This window comes from Triturus cristatus, chromosome 8 (genome assembly GCF_964204655.1).
Source record: "Triturus cristatus chromosome 8, aTriCri1.1, whole genome shotgun sequence".
NCBI lineage: Eukaryota > Metazoa > Chordata > Amphibia > Caudata > Salamandridae > Triturus > Triturus cristatus.
The window spans coordinates 1,231,097,673-1,231,110,279 of NC_140591.1; the positions used below are offsets into that span (position 1 = coordinate 1,231,097,673).

The window sequence follows — 12,607 nt, forward strand, 5'->3', positions numbered from 1 at the left end:
ACACTCCACTGTCCTTGGGGTGCTGATTCTAAAGGTACCTGTAGCAAGGTTGAAAATAAATAAACAAGCTCATTGATATACCATTTTTTTACTAATGTGGGGGAAGTCAACATGGACACATTGTTTTATCCAATTTTGAATATTGTTTTTCAATTTGATTATTTTTCTTAAAGTGACGTTATAGAGGTTTTAATATGGATAAAGACACACACAGAAAGAAGTTTACCAGTTGCAGGGGTGAGCCCTCGGCCGTTCCGAGGGTTAAAGATCGGGACGTTAACCACATCTCGTGGGTGTTTACGATAAAGTTTTCATCGTTGTAGCTTGTCTATCTGGTCTAACAGAAAGAGGGCGTGGCGGGTTGATTTATCAGAACCCGCTTCCCCATGGCCCCCCAGCGCAGCCTGGTGCCTCAAAGAGGCCGCTATTCCGGTAACACAAGCCAGTCAGTTCAGAGACGCGTGCAACTCCCTGCGCCCGACCTCAAAGTTCGAACAGAGAAACCTCCTGTCCTGCAGCACAACATCAGATTCCTTGCATTTTTGTGGCTGGAAAAACAACATTCTCCTGCTGCTTATCTCTTGGTAGCCGTACCCAAAGTTTATTTTAAAGGACTTTTTTCGTAATGGTGCCCTACTGTGCCCGCTCCCGAAAATAACGTGATGCGAGTAACTTTTCAAAACTAGCAACCGCCTTCCTGGTGATAACAAGCTGTAGCCATTGCGCAAAGGCAGCCACTTGTTTAGATTTTCATCGCGCTTTCACTTTATAATAGCTTCCGCCCCACACTGCACTCGTGGGGTGGGGAGGCAGCTATTGTTAAAGTGAAAGCGTGATGCAAAAATAAACATGCAGCTGCTTTTGCCAAAGCTCAATGAAAAAAAAAGTGCACACCAACTAATCGAAGGAGACAGTATAACGCCGCAAGTAAAAGATCCAGTCCTTCTGGGCGTCCCAAAAGTAGACAGGACGGTAACAAGGAGGGACTAAGAAGCCTCATTATCAATCGGAAGCCAGCATTTACCATGGACGATGATGCCAGCCAATGAAAAATATGGGCAGGGCTTCCACACCACATCTAAATAAATACCCTAATACAGCATGCCTTGCAAAGCACGCAACACTTTGCGCTGCAACGCTAGGCATGACCTAAAAAAGGATTTATGTTGGGATGATTGATTTTTTTTATAGCAGCAGACAGTCTGAGATTAGCAATGTCTGCTGGCACCAGTCTCCTCTGGTCTCCTTGCTGCATGTTCTAGTTATGGGAAACTGCTCAGGCCATATACAACTTTATAGGACCTCCACTATGAATGCAGTGGTTGTTCATGTCGAAAATCAGTCACTGATATTCACTCAGGGTAAACCCAGGTCTCTGAGAGATAGCAATGGAAGAGTCACTGCATGGAAAAATAAAATGCATTCTACAATCGTCAGAGAACAGTGATGGACGTGAACCTTCCATATTGCTGTGAATATTCTGACTACTCTTTAAGCTATGCAGATGAGAGTCCTCCACTATGGCAGTCACGTCTGTGTGTCATCAGCATAGCTCAGTATGGCCCCTTGCTATCCATTCATCAGTAATCTCAGTCAATGAACCAGTAGCCCGGCTTCCTATAGGAACAGCTCTGCATAGAATTGGAGAATAGACGGTCCTGAGCAGGATCTTCGCTGAAGGCTTTTGTAAAGCCAACACCTGCTGGTCACACACAATCCACAAATTGCTGCCTCCTCTTTAGAGTGGTATAATGAGATCCTGAAGAAAAAGTAAACCAGAAAAGTCTGACCTTTCATAAAGTTTCTCAATACAGCATTCATTAGTTCAGCTTAAGAACGGACTTTCTAGCTATTTTATGCTAGGTTTGTACTCCCTATAGTTCATAGTACCGTGTTTGGCTTCTTGGTGGTAGTCTATTGTTTATTTTCATAGGTTGAAAAAATGCAGGAAAAATTGACGAAACAGGCTGTCTTGTTCAATGTTCAAAAAGGAAACATATAAAAACATTTCGCTTTGATAAACCATTGTTGTGCATTACTGGTAAAAAGTAGAAAACATGAAGACCACTGGGGCACATGCAAAGGCAAAAGGGAAAACCCCTCAAGGTAGAGGGGTTGGTGAGCATGTGAAGGAGGGTTCATTGAACCTTTTAACTTGAAACACATGCTGCATTGTCTTTACATGTTTTTCAATGGTCTTCAGAATCTGTATTTTTTTTACAAATATTTCATAATTCACATGTATTGTAAATACTCTTACACTAAATTGCAGGACAACAAAGTCTAAGTTAATTTCAGTGATGTGCATATTTGTGTCATTGCATAAACACAAATTTGCTTGAAGACAGGTTTGTTAAAATTGCAAAATAACTTTATTGATAAAACATATTTGATAAAATAGGCATCTGTAAAAACTCCCCACCCCCCGATTTTACACAAACATGAAATATTCAAAATACTGGCTATCCCAAGTGTACGCAAGATAGTATTTTTTCAGCATCTGTACAAAGAGCTTCCAAGAGGGGAAGATTACACTGTTTCAAGAAATCTTGAAATTAGCAAAAAGCATCATGCATATGCAATATGCAGATAGTATCCACACATTCAAATAAAAAACATTCAAAAAATCTGTACACCATTGAAGAAGCAGCCATGCTGTGCTTAGCACCCATTGGAGAGTCAAAAAGGAGTCTTCACAGGATTCTAAGAGTTGTGTTTTTTAGGCGTAGTTGCATGTGTGGCCAGCTGCTGCTTGCAACTTCATCTCTTCCTTCCTCAGGGGGAATGTGTCGATGAGGTCGAAGATCTCGACAGCTGAGGCTGGGGAAGCGTAGCGTTCCTTGTCCATACCATGTTTATCGACAATGACCATCTGGTATTTGTTATGAGGGATGCGCAACAACAGCCTAAAAAGCAAACAAAAAGCAACTTTTAGATATACAATATTCAGTCAAACAGAGTGACTTAGCCAGAAGCATTATTAATGAGAACATGAAATAGGCCACAGCAGAAGAGGAAAATTAAATAAAGGTCAACTCAAACCTTATGAAACCATAATTTTGAAACACTACACTAAACTGCTATAAACTTGAATTAGAATCTAAATCTAATCAGCATAAACACAGATTAGCAAAATGACTGAACATTTCTGTCTTATACTTTCTCTTTAAGCAGAAAATACTTATCTGTACTTAGTTTTATGAGTTTGTGGGTTCTGAATTTACAAAGCTTTTTCTATGAGTAGCAGTGGCGGCTCCTCCGCAATGGTGGAGGAGAGTCGCCCCACTGCGTGGCTCAGAGCTAGCAGGTGACATATAAAACAATGTTTTATCATCATTTTATTTTTCATTTGGCAGCATGGAGCCAGTGCCTGCTGGGAGGGGAGGGGAGGGGCAGGTGCACGGGAGGTGGGGAGGAGAAGTGCTATGTGCACTAAGTTCTAAGTGCGCATGCACATGTGTGTTTGTCCGGCCGTCTCAGGCCGGCCAAGCACTCATGCGCACTTAGGTTTCTCCAACCTGGCTGCATTGAACAACCATGCTAGCAAAACCCCACAGACTCCCTGTCCTGAGCCAATCCCTGTGCTGCTCTCATAGCAAGAGAGCAGCGTGGAGATTGCACAGGGAATCTGTCCCAGGGGCTGCTGGGACCAGGAAGAGCACATGAGGCAAGACGCAGGAGGCGGCTGGCAGCGGAAGGTAAGTTCTTTTCTTTTATATATTATTATTTATTAACACTCCCCAGCCCTATGCTCCCCCTCCCGCGTTCCCCTCACCGGCACCCCCACCCATTGCTTGTGGCGGCTGCCACTTATAAGTAGTTGTGATTTACTCCTGTCGTATCTGTCATATAACTGAATATATTTTATTGAAAAAGTATTTTCTGTGAGTGTTTTCTAAAAATAAGACATCTTTACTCACAGAAACCGTGAGTAAACCTGACTGAGGGCCTTATTTAGAGCTTGGCGGATAGGAGACTCTGTCCCAAATGCAGCATATGTCCCATCTGTTATATTACAATGCATTATAGCCTGTGGCTGGAAAACCACCAAGTTTGAACAGAGTATCCCGTCCACCAAACTCTAAATAAGGCCATTACTCTTGGAAATACATCAGCAAGTAACACCCATGCATGGAACATGACACACCTGTTCATACAAACAGCTTTGTGAATGGAGCCAACTATGTGTTCTACCATTTTTAAACATAAACGCAGGTACGAAACCGCACCATACACAATTTTGCAAGCGTCAGTTCAACGCAGACAAGTGTTATGTTCTGTAATTTATTTGATTGTAAGTTTTATAAACCACCAGTGGGTATAAGAAAAGTGTAGTTTGATAATAAAGAGGCATGAAGATAAAGTCCAATGAGGAGGTTAAAAAACCCAAGTCTGATAAGTTTGTAAGTTCTATGAAAGACTATTGGGTAAAAGAAAAGTGTAGTTTGATAAGCGAGGGACAGGAAGGAGTCCAGTGATGAGGGTGAAAATCCTATGTCTTATAAGTTTGTAAGTTTTATAAACCACTATTTAATATAAGAAAAGTGTAGTTTAATCAGCGAGGGAGAGAAACATCAAGTCCAATGAGGAGGGTGAAAAGCTCATGTCTGATACAGTTTGATCGGGCCCTCATCTTAACTGAGTTCAGTAATGTTGGACTTGGCCTTCTCTACAGGGTCACCCCAAACATTTTTAGTTCACCCCACCTGTGTTCTAAACCTTTTTTTTGGGGGGGGGGGGGGCTTTAAGGACTCTGTGCACTTTACCACTACTAACCATGGATAAAATGCGTGTGCTCACATTTAAGCATGGTAAAGTTGGCTTACACCCAACTTGCCCATTTAATTTACTTATAGGTCCCTAGTAAAGTGGCTCTACATCCACCAGGGGTCTGTAAATTAAATGCTACTAGTGGGCCTGCAGACCTTATTGTACCACTCACTTAAGTAGCCCTTTAAACATGACTCAGGATTGCCATTGCCGCCTGTGTGAAGTTTTAAACTTCCATCTTGACCTGGGAAAATAAACCTTTTACCAGGCCTAAACCTTCCTTTTTAATCCATATGTCACCCCAAGGGGTAGGGTGCATTGCATTTAAAAAGTTGAACATGTACTTTTAAGTTGGCCAGGGAGAGGCTAGCACGTAACTACATTAGAGTAGAACAACTCTAATTAGCTAGTGTTATAAAGGAGTCTGTGTCTATAAATCCCCTCAAACAAAAGAGTGCTACAAAGCATTGCTGTGGGTTGGTAAGAAAAATTTGTATAGCTGAATATCTGAGCAGCGGCTGAAGGGGATTCAGCCACGCTGGGCAAACTTACTATATGAATGGCACAATAACTGAAAACTGGTTGATGTTTGCCCACCCATTTTCATAATGATGCTGTGCTGGAGGAAAGTTAAATGTGAATGTCACAAAAACTGGTCAGTGCCTAACATTGGCTGTGGCAGGGGTAAGTATAGGGGCACATAGTGCAAATGGATAACTTCATTGTGAATCACCCGCATTCTGCTCTTTCATAATCTAGCACATCTTGCAAAGAATTTTCTCCAGGCATCAGGGACAAATGTAGCATAATGTGCTTTTGTCTTCTAGTGTGTGTTGCAACATGAACTAATATTTATCTTTTTCTCTTAGCCTTGTTGGAGATATTTTTGGCAGTGTTGGATGTTCGGAGAAGTTCTTTGTGTCAGATAAGTGGGAGTTTGAGACTTGTTGTTGTGATCACACTCTACGGCACTCTCACAGCATTTCATTGTTTAACTTCATACCATACCTTTATGCACCCCACACATCAATCACTTCTACAAGTACCATTGTATTCAACCTATAGTTTTAGTTAGAAAACATAGATGGGGACGTATTCTGGCCACCTATGAAGATGGCCACCTCTGTGTGAGCTCTGCCGGGACGAAGGCCTTTGGGAGTTCCCATTGCGCTTCCTGTGGTGCTCTCCTCCTGTTCAACAGCACCTCATTGGGGGGAAAGCATGGGGTGCATGACAGCAATGATGTCAGGACCTGCATCTGAAATCACTGACCACGTTTGACAAACAGGCTGTGCTGCCCGAACGCACCGCAGCCAGACCTTATGGCAAAGACTCCCTCACCTTGTAACCTTGGAGCAACTTCATAGATCCCCTGCAACCGCACTTGTCAGTCCGCACTGGCTGATCCTTTTGATCTCTGCCGCATCGGGGCTATGTAGTTCTGAGGAGGTGCTTAGGCTCCTCCGCATGCATATCGCTTTCCCAGCCGGGTCACAACCCGAGGAATGTAGAGGAAAACTGCACTGTGCGATCCCATCACTGCCGCCCAGTCTGGAAAAGCCCCTGCAGGGCAGTTGTTTCTGCTCTTCACTGAGCGATGATATGGGCCTCTATGACCACTCCTTGAACTTTACCTTTGCAGCCTGAATCACCCCTTCACGGAGGGGTGCGGCCCTCTGACCACGATTGTTGCTTCCGAGGACTGGCCTGCAGCCCAGTACATGCCTCAAGGAGACCAGGCACTTAAGGGACAGTCTTCTGCCTCGCTGGACATTAGCCCTAGTCCCATGTACCATCCCATGTGACTGCAGATCCATTGCCTCATATGGTGCTGTTCCCATCTATCAGCTTCACCCTGGGCCTTCAACCAGGATAAGAAGACCTTAGACTTTTTACTTCCGCTCTCTCAATGCTCTCTCCAAGGCCTCAATCCTGGGACTCTCCTCCAATGGCAACTGGAGTGTGAACTTGCTCCTGTACCCACTGTGATATATTGTGTGTGCCCTTAGTCTCCCCCCACCACTTCCCTTCCCCCCACCACCTGGGATGTTAGTTACATATCTCAGCTGAACTAGTGCAATCTGCACATTACCACGCCTCAGTGTGCACACATCCAAAGACTGGTGGGTATTGTATTGGCAATCTGGGCGACATCAACGGAACTCTGTGGACCACTGGGTGCAGCACAGTAGAGCACATACTCATCCCTATGAACCTGGCCTACCTGCCCTGATCAACCAAAGCCCATGCCTCCTTCGCCATGAGCACACCGACAGATTTTGCTGGCAGTGTATCGGGACAGACCCTATGACTTGGACTTTCTCAAAATCCAAATAACTATAGACTTCTCCAAGGAAACCAGCATGAAACGAAAAGCCTTCCTGCTAGTGAGACCACAACTACGGAAACTGGACATTAAATTCGGTTTGGTGGAACTCGCTAAAATGTGAATCGGCAAAGATGGACAATCAAAAACCTTCCATACATCCGGAAACCTACAATGTTTCCTGGAGGGCTTTGACGAAGCCGGTATGAATACTGATTCCCCCGCCTTGTGTTCCTGTTGCGACCCGCCACAGCAATCCTGACATGGCTGAGCCTGGGATAGACTCTTCAAGAAACAGTCTGACCCCGAGAAAGTTATTTAAAAAAATGCTGAACTCACCCAATATTCAACCAAAGTTAAATTGAGGTCCCCACTCAAACCCTCCCTGGCGACTCCTTACCTGGTTGAAGTCAAACCCGTAGAAGACCCAGATGAGTACTGTGCGCATCACAAATTCTCGTCCTTTTTTTTATATATACATTGCTGCATGGTTGCCTTGTCAATGTCTGCTTCATCATCCGTCCCTGTCCCTCCATCCCAGTCTCCTCGGCCGTAACTCACTCCCTCATTTTTTTCATCATTTCACTTAAATGTCATTGGCTTACTGCACTTAGCACCCTTAAGCATCCACAGCTACTCTGGAATGCCTTTGCTCCCAAGGGCTACCACAACACCATCCAATAAGGGGCTGCCAGCTCTGAATAGCCCGCAGAGGAACCCCCCACCCCACCCCTGAGCACCACGTCCTCTCCCTCTTTCCTCTTCCCCCTCCTTCCACTGGACCTGCGCACATCGATATCCTTGATGCGCTGAACCCCCTTCCCCCTGTCAAAATTGCTGAAAGGGGAGTCTCCCGCATTTAAGAAACTACTAGAGAATCCCAGGATCGCGGTTAAACTATGTAATAAAGGGGGCGGGATAGTCCTTTTGGACATGGAACAATACATTAAGAAAGTACACAGCATGTTGGCAGTCCCAGACCATTATAAGAAGACACACAAACAGCCATTTGGTATACTAGAAAGGAAGATTTATCAGATTAGGAATACTAGAAAGGAAGATTCATCAGATTACATCTAAGGCATTGGAAAACGGGGACATTTTCCAAAAAGATTTTAATGATCTAAATAAGGAGAATCTGGTGACCCTGGCCATCTATGCAGTACCTAAAACACAAAAATTTATAAAATACCCTCAATTGCCCAATTGTCTCAACTATCAATGATGACAGTACCCCAGTCGAAATATATAAATAGACTCCTCTGCCCTTCGGCTAAATCCATTGCATCATATATAAGAGACACTGGAGATTTGGTTAAGAAGATTGAAAATGTACTAAGTAATGAGAGCAAAGAGATCCTGGATATTGAAGCGCTGTATGTGAATATACCCCATGGGGAAATGCTGGTTGTGGTGAGAAGAGTGCTGGAAAGAACACTAGGTGAGAAACCAGATGAGTTTATCCTGAAATATCTGGAAATAGTTCTGTTCAAAATATTTTTGAGTTTAATGGCGATATATATCAACAATTAAAGGGGCCAGCATGGGAGCATCTTGTGCATTTTTAATGAAATAGCGCCATTTTATGAGAATGTCAAGAGTTCGGTAAGATTTATAGATTATATATTCCTCATATGGACTGGGGAGGAGGAGCAGCTTCATTAATTCATCTTACAGCTGAACCTAAGTAATGAGAACTTTAAATTCAGAGAGAAATTGACAAAGAAAAGGTTGAGTTCCTGGATATTTGTATTGCAGGAGTGCAAGGCCACACATGGAAGTGGCTCTGTATAGAAAACCAACAGCCAGAAACACCCTACCTCAATTAGGGAGCTTTCACCTCAACTGTCAAAAAGACTCTCTCACCTTTGGGGAGTTTGTAAGGATAAGGAGAAATTGCACCAGAATGGAAGACTATATCCGTATAGGAGGAGAACTGAAAAAGAGACTCGTTCAGCGAGGATATCCCAGGCGATTGATCAGGCAAGCCAGATTTGTGGAGTGGTGCACCACTCGATATTGAGACAAGTGGTAGTAAATTAGTCAATGAGTCTTGTGATTTAAAAGTCTTGAATATTCTTTTATTTTCAAAAATGCCAGCCAACGCGTTTCGTTCATGAGAATGAACTTCTTCGGGGCATGCGTATCAACTCCTGGTTGAGGAAAACGATAGTGTTGGGTGGTAGTCCGGGCTGCACGGGCCGCTCTTTACACTGAAGCGGACAGCTCTACTTTCAGCCTTATTTCCAGACTTAGCGCACATCGGCCCTTATCAAGGCGGCCCGTGCAGCCCGGACTACCACCCAACACTATCGATCAGAAGCTAGAGAAACACATTTATGTCTTCAGGAGAAATGCCAATTTAAGTTACAAATTGGTAGCTACCTGATTGAAACAGAATGAGGGTGCACACCGATTAAAGGGAATCACCGTTGTGGCACTTGTCATGATTGGCAGTTAGCCATAGTGATGGGAAATGGGAACATAATGGATTCAGAATCTCTCTCAATGACATGACCAACTGTAGGAGTAACAATATCATTTACTTCATCCTGTGTCATTGTGGCTTAGGCTATGTCGGAGAAACTGGCAGAGACTTTAGAATTCGATATGGAGAACACAAGTAGGCGATAAGGACGTGGAAAATGCGAGCCCCATTAGTCCAACATTGTATCAAGTCTAAACACAAGGAATGTGACCTTAAGTGGCTCATATTGGAAAAGGTCATATGGAGGCCGGGCAGCCCAGAGAAAACATCAAGAAGGGAATGAGAAACCTTTTGGATTTTCTCCCTAGGTATGAATGTAAATGGTTTTAATGAGGAAATAACGTGGATTGGACCATAAATTTGGGATTTCTCTCCAGTTATCAATTGGCGCCACATGGATATGTCTCGCCTCTTGCTGTAATGTTGTAATGTTGTAATGATAAGGTGCACATCTAAGGGTACGTGCACACTCTTTTCTCCTCCTGATTTTACTTTTCGTATCGGATCCTAGGCATAGTGAGCTGGCAATATTTCCAGGATTAAGTTACTTCTGTGACTGGCATTATGAATGTGGTGCATGACTTGCCAACGTAGTTTCCATCATTTGTCCTAATTTTAGATTTCTTTTTAAATACAGATTTAGTATGGAAAACTCGTGTCATCACTCCTATTGTTTTAAGGAGATGGAGGTATTTGGGAACAGGAACCTTCTTATTCCCCAGTACCATTATGATGCCGTAGTATTTGGATCTGCATGATTCCCCTTTCCAAGATGGTGCCTGAAGGAAGCAGATTGCAGTAACCTACTGCGAGCTAGTCACCGGCTCTCATAACTATAAAGTGTCATTATGAAAGGATTTGGAGGACTATTGGTAGTTTATAATGGTATTGAGTTCTGCTACTGGCACAGTATGCAAATGCTCCCTCCAGGATCTTTAAACATTAGAAGAGCGGATTATACTCCATGAGCTCTTTCCCCCTCAATATGGTGCTTGTGGTGAGCGGCTGAGGAGCTGCGGTTAACTGTCTAGTTATGATACCGTGGCACGGGTACGTAATGGACCTATAAGAAGGGCTGAACATGGTTCAGAGAGGTGTGGGAGCAATTACGCCCACACGCTTATGGAATGCCGGTTGCGAGGAAGGATGCTAAGTAGCAAGCTAAGTTGTGGGGCAGTCAGTCACAATAAATATTCCCCCAGACACAGCTTTGTGTGCTGTATGGGAGTTAAGCTTCATAGAGGTAATAAAGCCCAAAGACTGCAGGCTTTATTAAAAGCTAAACTTATGGTTCTCCCAGTGTTTGGGAATTTTATGGTCTCTCCCGCCCCTGTGGCGGGCCTACTCATGCAGTGTCACGCAGATAGGGAGGGGCAAGCATAAGAGCAGAGTGTGAAAGAGAAAACATGGGGAGACTAATCCCCTGGATATTAGTGTCCTTTTAGACTTTAAAAAAAAAAACAGGGCTTGGCATTGCGGTTGTCCCTACCATTTGTAAGTATTTTTGTGATGGACAACTGCCATTAGATGTAGAATTGTAATAGGGTACATCTTACATTCTCAGCATCTGAGTTCTGTGTTTCCTCATAGGTGTGGCATACCATTCTCCCACCTAAATAGTAATCTATTCAGTGGAGCCCTCTTTTGTTATTAATTCCATCAATTACAATTATGTAAATTGGCACTGTTGATTATGGGGTACGTTGGTTTCTTGCATGAATGGTATGTGGCTCTTTCCCCACTGAAAGAAGGCAGGAGGTACGGTTGTGAATTTTCGTTGGGGGTGGAGCCACAGCACCAAGCTTTCATGATGGCATTGCTTGCATGTGTACCACGGATATCATCAAAGGGGATAAGGGTTATTTGGCCTTATAGTTTAGTAATGCATTATATCTTTGTGGTAAGTTTTCTTTACACACTTTCCTATTGTTTTCCCTCTTGGTGAAATCAAGGTGTCGGTTCAGTCTAGGGTATTTAGTAATTATTATGGAAGCTATGCTTATTTAAATTGTGGTTTGACCCTGTAGCTTATTCTTTATCTACTATAGATACCCCCATTTTGTCTTGCTGAGTGGATAGAAAACTACTTATATGTGTGTTGAAGAAGGTGGTACAAAGTATGCAAGCCTACCGAAACGTGCATTGACAAGACAATCATAGCCCAGTTTAGGACACCACAATGGAAGGTAAATGAGAAATGGACTCTGTTGCTTTGGTGTACGGATAGCTCTGAACTGGGGTCCATGCAGTATGTAGGAGTGATGTGAATGGGTCAGTCGGTATGAGTATGATACAGGAATGACAAGTGGGGTGTAGCATGTTAATGTTTGTTGATATTGTACAGTTTTGTTTATATTTTTGAAGTTTTGTGGAAGCTGAGAATAAAATACAAAAAATAAAACTGTTTGTGAAGAAATGTAAGTTTGTCATATGGGTCTGCCCATTTGGAATTCAGTATAGGTTAAGCAGGATTATTTGTAGCCTTGTTGTCCCCCCAAATAGCCTCCTTTCTGGTAGTCGAGAGTGTGCCAAACTATCTCGGACACTGCCCCGGGGTGCATATGCACGGATCCGAACACCGATCCCCATCTTCACCACCAACACCATAAGGGTTGAGGAATTTTTATGAATATTAATAATGCGGTTACCGTTTTTGTATGTCTAGGCTACTCTCTCTTATGACCAGGCACTCATATTTCATATCCAGTAAGCACCAATTGGCAGTATTTTGTTGTGCGAGCGACTATACTTGCTGATATGTGTAGCCTGAGATCAGCTCTATACTATACCATGGTTCAAGCTTCCTACTGTCTCATCATAGCTCTGCTGACCTGCGTTGTGTTTTGATGCACCTTGACCATTTTGTTGTGGGGTCTGGCCCACCCTCCTACAGACCAGGGGACACGTCCCAGCGGCCATAGTCTGGCTGTCCTAAGCAACACCGACTGCACTACCCCGGGACCCCTCCGCTCCCTGCCTCCCCTGTTTTGTGCCTACGATGAGTGTGTGCTTTTCTTTACCCT

At 43.6% G+C, this 12,607-nt stretch overlaps 1 protein-coding gene across 2 annotated transcripts in view; it reads right to left on the reverse strand.

The window, feature by feature from the left end:
* Positions 1-2,349: 2,349 nt before the first annotated feature.
* The window catches only part of SRPX (sushi repeat containing protein X-linked), a 458,279-nt gene continuing 448,021 nt past the window's right edge, over positions 2,350-12,607 (reverse strand). For both annotated transcript variants that reach the window (XM_085622913.1, XM_085622912.1), the window contains one exon: positions 2,350-2,906. In XM_085622913.1, coding sequence (XP_085479039.1) covers positions 2,720-2,906 — 187 coding nt within the window. In that variant the 3' untranslated portion in view covers positions 2,350-2,719. The remainder of the gene's footprint in view (positions 2,907-12,607) is intronic.